A 15,822-nucleotide genomic window follows, 5' to 3' on the forward strand; every position below is an offset into this window, starting at 1 on the left:
GCCTTTCACAAATCCATGCTGTCTATTCCCAATCATATTATGCCTTTCCAAATGTTCATAAATCCTGCCTCTCAGGATCTTGTCCATTAACTTACCAACCACTGAAGTAAGACTCACTGGTTCTATAATTTCCTGGGCTATCTCTACTCCCTACCTTGAATAATGGAACAACATCTGCAATCCTCTGGAACCTCTCCTGTCCCCATTGATGATGCAAAAATCATCATCAGAGGCTCAGCAATTTCCTCCCTTATCTCCCACAGTTCTGGTAGCGTATCCAATTTGATCCTTTCCAAAAGCTCCAGCACATACTCTTTCTTAATATCTACAAGGTCGAGCTTTTCAGTCCGCTATAACTCAACCCTGCAATCACCAAGATCCTTTTCCGCAGTGAATACTGAAGCAAACAACTCATTAAGTACCTTTGCTATTTCCTCCAGTTCCATACACACTTTTCCACTGTCACATTTGATTGGTCCTATTGTCTCACGTCTTATCCTCTTGCTCTTCACATACTTGTAGAATGCCTTGGGGTTTTTTTAAATCCTGTCTGCCAAGGCCTTCTGATGGCCCCTTCTGGTTCTCCTAATTTCTTAAGCTCCTTCCTGCTTGCCTTATAATCTTCTAGATCTCTATCATTACTTAGTTTTTGGAAGTTTTGTAAGTTCTTCTTTTCTTCTTGACTAGACTTACCATAGCCTTTGTACACCACGGTTCCTGTACCCTACCATTCTTTCCCTGTCTCATTGGAACTTACCTACAGAGAACTCCACACAAATATCCCTGAACATTTGCCACATTTCTTCCATAGAATTTCCCTAAGAACATCTGTTCCCAATTTATGCTTCCAAGTTCCTGCATGATAGCCTCATATTTCCCCTTACTTCAATTAAAAGCTTTCCTAACTTGTCTGTTCCTATCCCTCTTGAATGCTTTGGTAAAGGAGATAGCATTGTGATCGCTATCTCCAAAATGCTCTCCCGCTGGGAGATCTGACATCTGACCAGATTCATTTCCTAATACCAGATCAAGAACATTCTCTCCCTTTGTAGGCTTATCTACATATTGTGTCAAGAAACCTTCCTGAACACACCTAACAAACTCCACCCCATTTTAAACTCCTTGCTCTAGGGAAATGCCCATCAATATTTAGGAAATTAAAATCTCCCACCACAACAACCCTGTTATTATTACACCTTCCCAGAATCTGTCTCCCTATCTGCTCCTCGATATCCCTGTTGGGTGGTCTATAAAAACACCCAGTAGAGTTATTGACCCCTTCCTGTTCCTAATTTACACCTGCAGAGACCTTGTAGACAATGCCTCCATGTTTTCCTCCTTTTCTGCAGCCGTGACACTATCTTTGATCAACAGTGCCACCCCTCCCCCCACCTCTTTTGCCTCCCTCCGTGTCAGGTTTTAATGTTAAAACTCCCATCTTTATTAGTAACTGCTTATAATATTATAACTTAAACAAGATAAACAAAAGTTAACGGTGTTATGTGTATATATGTGTAAGTATAGCTCCCAAACTATCAAGCTTGGGGGAACAAGGCGTAGAGTGTTGAGATCGTAAAGTAGGAAAGTTCAGTCATCCATGTAATAAATGATGGGAGAGAGATATTTGTAGTCCACGTTGTAATGGAAAGAGAAGGTAAGTACGAAGTATTCCACAGGTTCCATGTCAAGTAAACAAAGTAATAGCCGCTGTAGATCTTGTCTGTAGAATCTGTCCATATTGACATATGAATTAGCATCAAAAGCGACCTGTCATAGGAATATTGAATGGTTACCCCACAACATACCCAGGCATGGGTTAACACACATGGTCCCACAGGATATCCCAAAATCCACTCCTATGGATTATACAAAATGACAGTCACTTACCTGTTATGCACTGCGTGCCGATGGTCAACCCACCTTTGTGGGCATAGGAGAGTTCCAAATGTCATAGTCGCGCCTCACTTAGTTGCTCTTAAAGAAACAGTCTCAGTAAATGACCGCAGGCTTGTAACAATGATTAGGTGGGAAGATGGCAAGGGGCTTGTATTCAGTTGTTGTTGTGTTGTTGGTGCCAGAATGTGTGGTGGCACATTCTTGGATACTACATAGAACATAGAATAGTACAGCATGTTACAGGCCCTTCGGCCCACAATGTTGTGCCAACCCTCAAACCCTGCCTCCCATATAACCCCCTCACCTTAAATTCCTCCATATACCTGTCTAGTAGTCTCTTAAACTTCACTAGTGTATCTACTTCCACCACTGACCCAGGCAGTGCATTCCACGCACCAACCACTCTCTGAGTAAAAAAACCTTCCTCTAATATCCCCCTTGAACTTCCCTCCCTTTACCTTAAAGCCATGTCCTCTTGTACTGATCAATGGTGCCCTGGGGAAGAGGCGCTGGCTATCCAAGTAGTGTTTATCATTAATGCAAATTATGCATTTTTCCATATTTTGATGCACAGGTGATGCTCGGTTTATAGAGTCATTGGAAAATGCAGCACAGAAACAGTCCCTCTGGCTCATCCAGCCCGCACCAGATCATTTAAGCTGACTACTCCCGAGTGGACCATAGCCCTCCATACCCCTACCATCCGTACTTCTCTTAAAACATTGAAATCAAGCTTGTATGCACACACTTAAGACCCTCTGAGTGAAGAATTTTTCTCTTATGTTCCCCTCAAACTTTTCACCTTTCATTCTTAACTCATGACCCCTCTAGTTGTAGTCCCAGCCAACCTTAGTGAAAAAAGCCTATTTGTATTTACCCTATCTATGCCCTCATAATGTGTATCTCTCAAATTTCTCCTCAATCTTCTACATTCCAAGGGATAAAGTCCTAACCTATTTAATCTTTCCTTATAACTCTGGTCCTCCAGTTTCAGCAGCATCTTTATAAATTTTCATTATATTCTTTCAACCTTGTTTACATCTTTCCTGAGGGTAGATGGCCAAAATTGTACACAATGCTCCAAATTAGGCCCTACCAGCATCTTGTACAACTTCAACGTAACATCCCATCTTTTGTACTCAGTATTTTGATCTATGAAGGCTAAGGTACTAAATGCTTTCTTTACGACCCTATCTATCTGTGACACCACTTTCAATTAATTATAGAGCTGTATTCCCAGATTTCTTTGTTCTCCTGCACTCCTCAGTGAGCTAACGTTCACTGTGTAAAACCTATCCTGTTTGGTCCTACTGAATTGCAACACCGTGCACTTCTCTGCATTAAATTCATCTCCCATTTATTAGCCCGTTTTCCCAGTTGGTCCAGATCCTGCTGCCAGCTCTGATGGTCGTCCATGCTCGCCACTACACCCACAATCTTGGTGTTATCTGCAAATTTGCTAATCCAGTTAACTACATTATCGCCCAGATCATTGATGTAGATGACAGATCCAGCACTGATCCCTGCAGCACTCCATTAGTCACTGGCCTCTAGTCAGAGAGGCAACCATCTACTACCTCTGTCTGGCTTCTCCCACAAAGCCAATGTCTCATCCAATTTACTACCTCATCTTGAATGCCAAGTGACTGAACCTACTTGATCAACCTCCCATGCAGGACGTTATCAAAAGTCTTGATAAAATCCATGTAGGGAACATCTAATGCCTTGCCTTCATCAACTTTCCAGATAATTTCCTTGGAAAAACTCATTTGTTAGATAGGACCTACCACACACAAAGCCATGCTGACTATCCCTAATCAGTCCAATTAATACCCAGATATATATGGTACCTTAGTATACTTCCTAATTACTTTTCCACTACTGATGACTGACTCACTAGCCTATAATTTCCTGTTTTTATTTTTAGAGCATTTCTTAACTAGTAGAACAACATTAGTAATCCTCTAATCGTCTGGTACCTCACTTGTCACTAAGGATGATTTAGATATCTCTGCTAGGACCCCAGCAATTTTGCACTTGCATCCCACAGGGTCTGAGGGAACACCTTGTTATGCCCTGGGGATGTATCGAATTTGCCTCAAGACGGTAGACAACTCCTCAGGGTCCATGAACTTGCTTCTACTTTGCCTCACCTCTTTTGAATTTGTGCCTGTCTCCTGAGTAAATACAGATGCAAAAAAAAATCCATTTAAGATCTCTCTCTTCCCTCTTCCTCCCACCCCCATCTCTTTTGACTCCTTGCGTAGATTACCATGCTGATTTACCAGAGGAGAAATTTTGTCCCTTGCAATTCTTTTGCTATTAACATATCTGTAGAATCTCTTGAGATTCTTCTTCAGCTTGTCTGTTAGGGCAACCTTGTGCCTTTTTTTAAAGATTTCTTTTATTTCTTTGTTATTCTCTTGCATTTCTTACACACTTCAAGTAGCTGATTTATTCCTATGCACCTATCTTTTTTTAACCAAGGCCTCTATCTCTTGAAAATCTACTGTCTTATTTTTTAGTGTGTTGGGCACATATAATTTGTACTGAAAGTTTCACTTTTGAAGATCTCCAATTTAGAAACTCAACCTGTGGACCAGACCTATCTTTCTATATTTACTTTGAAACTAATGGCATTATGATCACTAGATGCCAAGTGTTCCCTTACATAAACTATCACTTGCCCAATCTCATTCCCTAATAGGAGATAAAATATTACACACTCCCTCATTAGGACTTCAGTGTACTGATTAAGGACATTTTCCTGAAACATTTTCCTGAAACTACCCCATCTACTCCTTTTATAGTATGGGAGTCTGTCAATATGTGGAAAGCTAAAGTCATCTATTATAAAAATCTTATTTTCTTGCATAAGTCTGCTGTGTCTCTGCGCATTTGTTCCTCTAAATTCTGTGGAATGTTGGGTGGGCTATAATGTAGCCCCATTAATGTGGTCATACCTTTCTTATTCCTCAGTTCCACCCATAAAGCCTCACTAGATGAGTTCTCCAGTCTGTCCTGATTGAGCACTACCATGACATTTCCCTGACTGGTAATGGGTTTGTAAAATAAATAAATACATGTTATTTAATTTTATTTTAACCTAACAAGGCTGTTCCCACTGAAATGAGATATAGCATTAATACATGACATTTACAGATTGGAAACATGAATGGGCACAGCATTCATGCCTGCTGTGGATAAGTATTCACTTAACCAATTTCATAAAAAGCCAAAATTCTGTATGGACTTTATAAAAACAAAAGCTGAATATTTCATTACGCAGTCCATTCAGCCTCTAGCTTGCTCACTAGTCATGGAGAGCATCAAGAGCATCTAAGAACAGTCTGTTTCTCAAGTCTACTTGAGTATAGTCAAGTAGGGATATGGGGTGGGCGGGGGGAGACGAGATTGGGGCTGAGAGGAAAATGGGATCAGTCATGATGAAATAGTGGAGCAGATTGATGGGCCAAATAGCCCAATTCTACTCCTATGTCTTATGGTCTTATAGTCACGATAGGCTTAGTGCCACAGTGACAAACCCAGAGGCAACTCCAATATAATCAGAAGCTAATCCATACTTTTAAATTTGCTCTCCCCACCCCCATGAGTTGCACAGCATTGTAACTAGTGGATAACTTTTGAAATATCTAAAATTTGTGCACAAGAATTCAGTAACATTGCAAGTTATAACAATTACACACACAACATGCTGCCTGGCCTGCTGTGTTCCACCAGCATTTTGTATGTGTTGTTTGAATTTCCAGTATCTGCAGATTTCCTCATGTTTGCTCTTTAAATTATAATGATTTGCTGATTTCCAGTGACATCAAAACTGTTTTGTCCACCTATTACAAATACCAAATTAACAACCACTGCACCATGATTGTACAGGGGAATATGCATTTCTCCCAGTTTTCTCCAGCAGCTCATAGTCTTATCTGCAACCAGATATTACTGCAAGTACTATTGTATGTTGTATGGCCTTTGAGAGTTTACATATTTTCAGTTGACTGAATCTGCAAATATTCAAATGTCATCACAGGTTAAGTATACTATAATCGAGAATGGTTAACTAAATGCTTCTTGAAGGTATTTGTAACATTGGGAATCAGTTTTCTTAACTCAGACTTCTTGAACATATTTCTGTAAGCTGACTGCTGAAACAAGGCAGAATTGAATTCTTTTCATTTCATCCAGATTTCAGTCTGTTCTTATTGTGACATAGCCACTTTGATGCACAGTTGCAAATGAGGAAAATCTGCAGATGCTGGAAACCCAAGCCACATATAAAAGTGCTGGTGGAACTCAGCAAGCCAGGCAGCATCTATGGAAAAAAGTAGTCAACGTTTTGGGCTGAGACCCTTCAGCAGGTCTGGAGGAAAATGGATGAGTAGATTTTAAAAGTGGAGGGGGGAGAGAGAGAAACACAGGATGATGAGTGAAACTGGGAGGGGGAAAGTACAGACCTGGGAAATTGATTGGTGAAAGAGATACAGAGCTGGAGAAGGGGGGAGTCTGAAAGAAGAGAACAGAAGGCCATGGAAGAAAGAAGAATGGGGAGGAGCACCAGAGGGGGGTGATGGGCAGGCAAGGAGACGAGATGAGTGAGGGAAAAGGGGATGGAAAATGGTGAAGGAGAGGGGGGAGGAGCCCATTACTGTAACTTAAAGAATTCAATGTTCATGCCATCAGGTTGGAGGCTACCCAGACGGAACATAAGGTGGTATTCCTCCAACTTGAGTGTGGCCTCATCACAACAGTAGAGGAGACATGGATTGACATATTGGAAGGGGAATGTGGAGTGGAATTAAAATGAGTGGCCACTGGGAGATCCCGCTTCTTGCAAACAGAGCATAGGTGCTCGGTGAAACGCTCCCCCAGTCTACGTCAGGTCTCACTGGTGACAAAGGAGGCCACACCGGGAGTACCAGATAAAGTACAGTATATGACCCCAGCAGGCTCACAGGTGAAGTGTCACCTCACCTGGAAGGACTGTTTAGGGCCCTGAATGGTAGTGATGGAGGAGGTGTAGGGGCAAGTGTTGCACTTGTTCTGTTTGCAAGGATAAGTGCCAGGAGGAAGATCAGTGGAGAGGGTTAAATGGACAAGGGAGTTGTGTAGGGAGCTTTCCCTGAGGAAAGCATAAAATGGCTGGGGCAGGGAAAGATGTGCTTGGTGGTGCAATCCTGTTGTAGATGGTGGAAATTGCGGAGAATAATGTTCTGGACGTGGAGGCTGCTGGGTTGGTAGATGAGGAAACTGGGAGACTGTTTCACTGAGAACCTACACTCTGCTAGATGTGGGATTTCCCAGTGGGTACCGATTTTAATTTAATTTCCAAATCCCATTCCGATATGTCAGCCCATGACCTCCTCTACCGTTGCGATGAGGCCACACTTTTATTCCGTCTGGGTGGCATCCAACCTGATGACACAAACATTGATTCCTCGAACTTCGGGTAATGGCACCCCACCACTGTCCTCTCTCCTTCACCAGTCCCCATCCCCTTTTTCCCCTCTCTCACCTGATCATCGTGCCTCTCTGTTCCAACCCCCTTTTCTTTCTTCCATGGCCTTCTGTTCTCTCTTTATCTAGTCCTGTATCTCTTTCACCAATGAACTTCCCAGCTCTTTTACTTCATCCCTCTCCCTCCCCGTTTCACCTATTACCTTGTGTTTCTCTCTCCCGTGCTCACTACTAAATCTACGCCTCATCATTTTTTTCTACAGTCCTGAAGGGTCTCGGCCCAAAATGTCGACTGTACTTTTTTTTTCCATAGCTGCTACCTGGCTTGCTGAGTTTCTCCAGCATTTTGATGCACAGTTGAATAGTTCCATTTCACTCTGTTCTTGCATTTCATCATTCTCTAGAACTTTGCATTGCTGTTTTATCCAGCTCCACAAGGTTCTGATGATTTTCTAATATATATTTGTGGTTTTGTCCCAGTTAGCAAAATAAGAGTTAAAAAAAAATTGTTTTGGTAAGGGCCAGAAGAGCCTATTCTGCGCTGTATCACAATAAACAAATGAATTAGAAACAGAATTTTTAAATAAAAAGAACAAAATTTTGTTTTTAACATTAGTCCAAATTTTGACTTATTTTGAAAATATCCAAGGAATTTTCCTGATTGAGATGTTCCTCAAGAAACCTGAAACATAATTTAATTGCATACCAGACCACCAAACACTCTGCTGCCTTTAATATATCTTCAATTATTTCTAAAGGAGGATCTAATCTGTTTGAGTAAATAAAATTTAACACATTTCAGCCTTCTTGCAGTGACATAAATTAACTTGATAGTATTGTCATGTCGACTTTCTAACGATATCTACTCACAGATGCTAGAATAAAGTTGTGTACGAGGAAGGTGACTGCTTTAGTCTCCAGCGTAATGTCACACAAAATGTTCCTTACCCACAAATGGAAGAGCCCCTCAAGTAACTTGCAAGGATAGGTATTTGAATCATGAATTTAGGAAACTGTTAGACATTTTTTCTAAGGTAGAATATACTTCTACTGCACAGTTCTTTTACTACTTACTCTGACTTTCCTGCTTGATTCTTGCCATTGTCAGTGAGGAGTTTTGTATGATCTCCCTGTGACCACGTGGGTTTCATCTGGTTTCCTCCCATGGTCCAAAGGCGTACCGGTTAGTAGGTTAATTGGTCATTGTAAATTGTTCCATGATTAGGCTAGGCTTAGACTGAGAGGTGCTGGGTGGTGTGGCTCAAAGGGCCTATTCCATACTGTATCTCAATAAATAAAAATAGAAAAAAGTCATGCTAAATCTACGAATATATTTAGTCCCATATTTTAAAGGTGGGACATTTATAGTGACCATGAACTTCAGTAACTGAAAAATTTCTGATAATAGTCATGATAGTGTCAGTTGTAAGCGAAACTCATCAGATACTTCTGAGATGCTTCAGGGAATAAATACTGATGTTCAGGTTATCTGTTGCATTGGTATGTTAATTCACATGTTTGACTAATTCACAGTCCAACTGCTGGCTCTTGAAGCTCTGTAACCATTAGATTACTTGTTGCTGATATTGCCTGCTGCTTGGAGTTGTTTCATGAGTAAACATATAGCATTATTCAAATACTTGTTTTTTTTATGTCCAATAATCACAAACTCCCAGAAATCCTGCTTATTAACATTGAATATCATTGGCTTGTCTCTGCTACATTGATTCAACATTTAGTTAAACTGAATTGTTTAGAATACAGATCACAAAGGTTTATTGCAGCTTGGCTCCTCTTAGTGTTTTATCTTTGAGAAGTATTTAAATTATTGGCAGTACTTGCCTGAACTTGTTCACAGACAAAATGCAATTAGTGTTTAGATACCCAAAGTCATAGTGTGACTAAAACAATGTATTCAACATTCCAAAGGTAATTTTATTTGTCAAAATATTTTGGCTTTGCTTATGGATGAAGATTTGGATCATATTAAATTAATAGTTGCTGTAAGTAGAATTTACTGATTGAAATATTGTCAGGTTGAATGCAAATTTTCCCCAAATGTTGTTGTTTGGATTTCTGTCAATACTATGGATTTACCTTATTTATTTTATTTCCATTTTAAAATTCTATTTATAAGCAGTAGAAATCAAGTTGTGCCAGCTGCTTGCCCAGCTTTTGATTTTACTTTTCTTCATCATCATGGGGCTTGAAGTAGAAAACGTGTCTTTTAACTTTTCCAAAGGTTAATTTCCAAAGGACTAAAACAAAAACTGAAGCATCATGACTCGCTTACTCTTGCGCAATGTTTCAGTTTATACAAATGGTAGGATCTTGTTTGATGAATTTATCTACTTCCTCAATCTGCTTTGCCACTTTCAATAATCATGCATACCTGCAAGTCTCCATGTCTGAGCCCTTTAGTTAATATTGCCTCATTCTTTCTACCAAAAAGTGATACTCAACTTTGTTGTTATACTTAACCTGCCATTTGTACATGTATCCAAACAGCTTATTTGTTTTCTCAGAAGTCTATTCTCAACAAACTCACAAATTTTGTTTGCAATGCTAACAACTCATTTGACTAGTAGTTAATTTGTATTTTCATTACACTCTAACAGATATGTTTTATAACTCAACGGGGACAAAAAAATGCTTTGATATCTACACTGAATATCAACATTGTGCTGATCCGACAGGTTGTGGCTTGGGCTCTGCAAGTCAAGCATGGGATTTCCAGGTACTGAACTATTCCATGTACACATGAAATCTACCACAAAGCTTTTGTTAATCAATTTGATATCACACATTGCACTAAAGTACTAGTGAGATAGCAGATGTAATTGTAACAATCCAAATGTGTGCTGTACAGTGAGTGCCTTTATTGCACCACATGCCCTTGTCCTTAACCATCCTGTGGAATGCTTGTCTAAGTAGATGCTCCTTCACAGCTGCTGGCTTGCAACTTGTGTAACATTGCTATTATTGTGGCATTGGCTTAAAGAGAATTCTTGATTGAGGAAAAAGGAAAACAGCTGAGATGTTTTATAATCTGTGTTTCCAAAGAAGTTGACAGAAATTGCACATCGGATATAGGGAACCACCAATTTGCAAACCATTTTGCATTGGGTATTGTTGGGACAATTGGGGGGGGGGGGGTGGTGGTGGTGACCTACCAAGGGAAAGCTGCAGCAACTGGGTCTCTGACACTGAGTCTGGCTTTATGGCTCAGAAGGGGAGGGGAAGAAGAGTAGTAGTGCTAGTAGACTCAGTAGTTAGGTGAACAAATAGGCGATTCTGTGGATGTGGAGATGACTCTTGGATGGTAAGTTGCCTCCAGGGTTAGGGACATCTCAGATCAGGTTCACAGCATTCTAAAAGAGAAAGGTGAGCAGCCAGAACTCATGGTGAATATCTATACCAATGACGTAAGTAGGAAAAGGGATGAGGCCTTGAAGAGTGAATATAAGGATCAATGTAGGAAGCTGAGAAGCAAAACTCAAGGATTGTAATTTCTGGATTGCTACCTGTGCCAGTGAACAGCATGATATGGCAGACAAATGCATGGCTGAAAAATTGGCATGGGGACTAGGTTTGAGATTTGTGGATCATCGGCATCTCTTCTGGGGAAGTTATGACCTGGACAACAGGGATAGGCTGCACCTGAACTCAAAGGGTACCAATAGCCTTGCAGGAAGGTTTGCTAGAGGTTTTGGGGAGGTTAACCAGAGTGGTAGGCCAGAGGAAAGCAGTTGGTATGCAAGTAGATGCAATGTACATACAGACAAGGATGGGCAGAGGTTAGGGCATTATTGCAGTCATTTGGATGGGTTGAAATGGGTCTGTTATAATGGAACAAGTATTAGGAACAAGGGTGATGAATTTGGAAAATGGAACAGTACATTGAACTACAACATTATAGCCATTACAGACTTGGCTGTCAGAGGGGAAGATTGGCAGCTGGATGTTTTGAAGTTTCAAAAGGATCAGGGAGGGAGGTAAAAGAGGTGAGGGAGTGGCATTGCTAATCAGGAATAGTATCACAGCTGTAGAAAGAGGAATTGTCTACTGAGTCAGTGTGGGTGGAAGTCATAAATATATCAGGCTACTGTGGGAGGTGAGGGAGGAGATTGCTGAGACTCTGGTGATGATCTTTGCATCATCAATGGGGTCAGGAAAGGTTCCGGAGGATTGGAGGGTTGTGGATGTTGTTCCTTTATTCAAGAAAGGGAGAAGAGATAGCCCTGGAAATTATAGGCCAGTCAGTCTTACCTCAGTAGTTGGTAAGTTGATGGAGAAGATCCTGAGAGGCAGGATTTCCAAACATTTGGAGAGGTATAATATGATTAGGAATAGTCAGCATGGCTTTGTCAAGGGCAGGTCGTGCCTTACCAGCCTGATTGAATTTTTTAAGGATGTGGCTAAACATATTGATGAAGGAAGAGTAGTAGATGTAGTGTATATAGATTTCAGCAAGCCAATTGATAAGGTATCCCATGCAAGGCTTATTGAGAAAGTATGGAGGGATGGGATCCAAGGGGACATTGCTTTGTGGATCCAGAACTGGCTTGCCCACAGAAGGCAAAGTCTGGTTGTAGACGGGTCATATTCTGCATGGAGGTCGGTCACCAGTGGAGTGCCTCAGGGATCTGTTCTGGGACCCCTACTCTTTGTGATTTTTATAAATGACCTGGATGAGGAAGTGGGGGGATGGGTTAGTAAGTTTGTGATGACACAAAGGTTGGAGGTGTTTTGGATAATGTGGAGGGCTGTCAGAAGTTACAGAGGGACATTGATTACAGAGGATGCAAAACTAGGCTGAGAAGTGGCAGGTGGAGTTCAACCCAGATAAGTGTGAAGTAGTTCATTTTAGTAGGTCAAATATGATGGCAGAATATAGTACTAATTGGCAGTGTAGAGGATCAGAGGGATCTTGGGGTCCGAGTCCATAGGACCCTCAAAGCAGCTGTGCAGGTTGATTCTGTGATTAAGAGTGCGTAAGGTGTATTGGCCTTCATCAATCGTGGAATTGAGGTAATGTTGCAGCTATATAGGACCCTGGTCAGACCCCACTTGGAGTACTGTGCTCAGTTCTGGTCGCCTCACTACAAAAAGGATGTGGAAGCCATAGAAAGGATGCAGAGGAGATTTACAAGGATGTTGCCTGGATTGGGGAACATGCCTTATGAGAATAGGTTGAGTGAACTCGGCCTTTTCTCCTTGGAGCGACAGAGGATGAGAGATGACCTGATAGAGATGATGAGAGGCATTGATCATGTGGATATTCAGGAGCTTTTTTCCAGGGCTGAAATAGTTGCCACAAGAGGACACAGGTTTAAGGTGCTGGGGAGTAGGTACAGAGGAGATGTCAGGGGTAAGTTTTTTACTCAGAGTGGTGAGTGCGTGAAATAGGCTCCCAGCAATGGCGGTGGAGGTGGATACAATAGGGTCTTTTAAGAGGCTTTTGGATAGGTACATGGAGCTTAGAAAAATAGAGGGCTATAGGTATGCTTAGTAATTTCTAAGGTAGGGACATGTTCGACACAACTTTGTGGACCGAAGAGCCTGTATTGTGCTGTAGGTCTTCTATGTTTCTAAAAATAAGGGAGCAATCACTCTTGGGAATATTCTGTATACTGTCGTTAGAACAGAGACATCGAAGAACAGATTGGGAGGAAGATTTTGGAAAGGTACAAACAATGAATTTTGTCATGGTGAACTTCTACTTCCTTAATTTTGACTGACACTACCTTAATGCAAAAGGATTAAGGATAATTGCAAGGCATTCTATACTCCTGAAGAACAGGAGGATGACTAGAGTGAGGGTAGAACAAATCAGAGCTAAAAGAGGAAACATATCTGGAGGCAGAGGAGTTTGGAGAAATCCATAACAAATACGCTGCTTCAGTATTCACCAGTGAGGGTGACCTAGAACAATGAGAAAAGTGTAGAACAGGCTAATATGCTGGAACATATTGACGTTAAGAAAGAGGATGTGTTGTAACTTGAATACATCAGGATAGACATGTCCTCGGGACCGGACAAGACATATTGCAAGTTATTGCAGAAAGTGAGGCAAACTGCTTCACCTTTGATTTTTGTGTCCTCACTGGCCTCAGGAGTAGTACCAGATGATTGGAGGTTGGCAAAGTTAATCATTTGTTTAAAAAAGGTAAACCTGGGAATTATAAAGCTTACCGATGTATGTCAGTGGTGGTCAAACTATTGGAGAGGATTCTTGAAGACAGAATTTATGAGCATTTTGAGATGTGTGCCCTAATTAAAGTCAGCATGGCTTTGACGGGCAGATCGTGCCTCATGAGCCTGATTGAATCCTTTTGCGGTAGTGGCAGAACAAACTGAAGGTAGAGCAGTGGATGTGATGTTCATAGATTTTAGTAAGGCATTCAATAAGGTTCCCCATGATAGGCTCATTTAGAAAATCAAGAGACATGGAGATCCAGTGAAACGTGGCTGCATGGATTGAAAACTGGCTTATCCACAGAATGTAGAGGGTAATTATAGATGGAGTGTATTCTGCCTGGATGTCATTGCAGTGGTTTTCCACAGGAATCTCTTCTGGGACGCCTGCTTCTTGTGATTTTTATAAATGACTTGGACAAGGAATTGGAAGGGTGGGTTAGTAAGTTTGCAGATGACACAAAGGCTGATGTTGTGGATAGTGTAGAGCATCGTAAGTTAGAACAGGATATTGATAGGATACAGAGCTGGACTGATAAGTTGCAGATGGAGTTCAATCCAGAATGTCAAATTTGAAGGGAGAATAATGGCAGGATTCTTAGCAATGTGGAGGAACATGGGGTTCACATCTATAGATCTCTCAAAGTTGTTATGCAAGTTGAAAGGGTGGTTAAGAAGGCCTATGGTGTGTTGGCCTTCATTAGTTAAGGACTGCAGTTAAGAGCTGTGAAGTAGTGCTTAGCTTTATAGAACTGGTTAGATCACACTTGGGAGTATTGTGTTCAGTTCTGGTAGGAAGGAAGTGAAAGCTGTAGAGGTGCAGAGAAAATTTACCTGGATGTTGCTTGGATTAGTAAGTATGTCATGAGAAACAAGTTGAGCCAGCTAAGGCGTTACTTTTTGGAGCAAAGAAGGACGGGTCCTAATGTAATAAGAGGTGTGGTAAGACAAGGCATTGATAGAATGGACAGCCAGCACCTTTTTCCTAGAGTGGAAATGGCTAATATGAGAGGTCATAATTTAAAGGTGATCAGCAGAAAGTATAGGGCAAGTGTCAGAGATAGGTTTAAAAAGAGTGGCAGTTGTGTGGGATGCGCAACCAGGAGTGGTGGTAGAGGCAGATACATTGGAGACATTTAACTCTGTTAGATATGCACGTGAATGAAAACAATATGGAGGGCTATGCAGGAAGGAATCATTAGATTGATCTTGGAGTGCATGTAAAAGTCAGCACAGCATCATGAGCTGAAGGGTCTGTACTATTCAATGTACAGTATGATTTAGGAATGCACTCTGGAAATCCACGTCATTAATTCCTGAAATGTACCATTATATAAATACTATTTTTGTTTTGCTCAGATATAAGGCAGCTTAATGTTTCCATAAAAGGAAGAAATGAATCTTTTGCCCAGGATGGATCATTGTACAAAGGCAGCTTTAAAATAGTTAAGTTTTACTGAGCCATCTGCTTCTCTGTGTACAAACGATATAAAATATTCAGAATTAACTTCAGAATAAAAATGTTTCTACCTATTTTAATCTTTAATTTTATTACACTACTCTTTAGCAATTCTGATCAGCAATGGTTTATTCTAATTTTATTTTTAGGTTTGCACAGAGGTAAACCTACTGTATGAAACCAACAATGAGACCGATATGTTCCCAGTACTTCCCTTTACTGAAGGAATGAGGAGGAGTTATTGTCACAGTAAATGGGGTGTATATCCCAATACAGAATGGCTAAAAATCCAGTACTGGGGAGAAGGTAACTTTTTTTTAAAATCAGCCTTACAACTTTGAGTGGGAGGAATAGTTTCTAACTATAAATATACTATTATTGCAGATTTTAAAGCCGCAAGCAATATAATATTTTCTAATGGCGAGTTGGATCCATGGGCAAATGGTGGTGTAAGTATCTGACTATACTGAATACAGTGCAGAACAAAGGTGGTGGAAACTAACTGTTTTCTCCTCCTTGAAACAGATACTCAGAAATATGACCCCTTCTGTGGTTGCTTATATTATAGAGGGAGGAGCACATCATCTTGACCTGAGGTCAGTGATAAAAAATGATGAAACCACTTCCTTCATCTTATCAGCTTTAGTATTAATGACACATGCATTTAGTATTAATTACACATTGTGTAATTGACAAGAGGCTGACCCTTAAATACAGCAAGATTTTGACAATGTAATAACTTAGAGTTGGAGCAGAATCTTGGGTCTAAATTACTGAGTGGTTCACATGTAATTGTT

At 40.7% G+C, this 15,822-nt stretch overlaps 1 protein-coding gene across 3 annotated transcripts in view; it reads left to right on the plus strand.

Annotated features, from left to right (window-relative positions):
* dpp7 (dipeptidyl-peptidase 7) overlaps positions 1-15,822 on the plus strand; it is a 63,521-nt gene that overhangs the window by 47,553 nt on the left and 146 nt on the right. For all 3 annotated transcript variants that reach the window (XM_059994474.1, XM_059994475.1, XM_059994476.1), the window contains 4 exons: positions 9,987-10,105; positions 15,175-15,331; positions 15,410-15,474; positions 15,551-15,621. In XM_059994474.1, the coding sequence (XP_059850457.1) occupies positions 9,987-10,105; positions 15,175-15,331; positions 15,410-15,474; positions 15,551-15,621 (412 nt within the window). The remainder of the gene's footprint in view (positions 1-9,986; positions 10,106-15,174; positions 15,332-15,409; positions 15,475-15,550; positions 15,622-15,822) is intronic.

This window comes from Hypanus sabinus, chromosome 18 (genome assembly GCF_030144855.1).
Source record: "Hypanus sabinus isolate sHypSab1 chromosome 18, sHypSab1.hap1, whole genome shotgun sequence".
Classification (NCBI taxonomy): domain Eukaryota; kingdom Metazoa; phylum Chordata; class Chondrichthyes; order Myliobatiformes; family Dasyatidae; genus Hypanus; species Hypanus sabinus.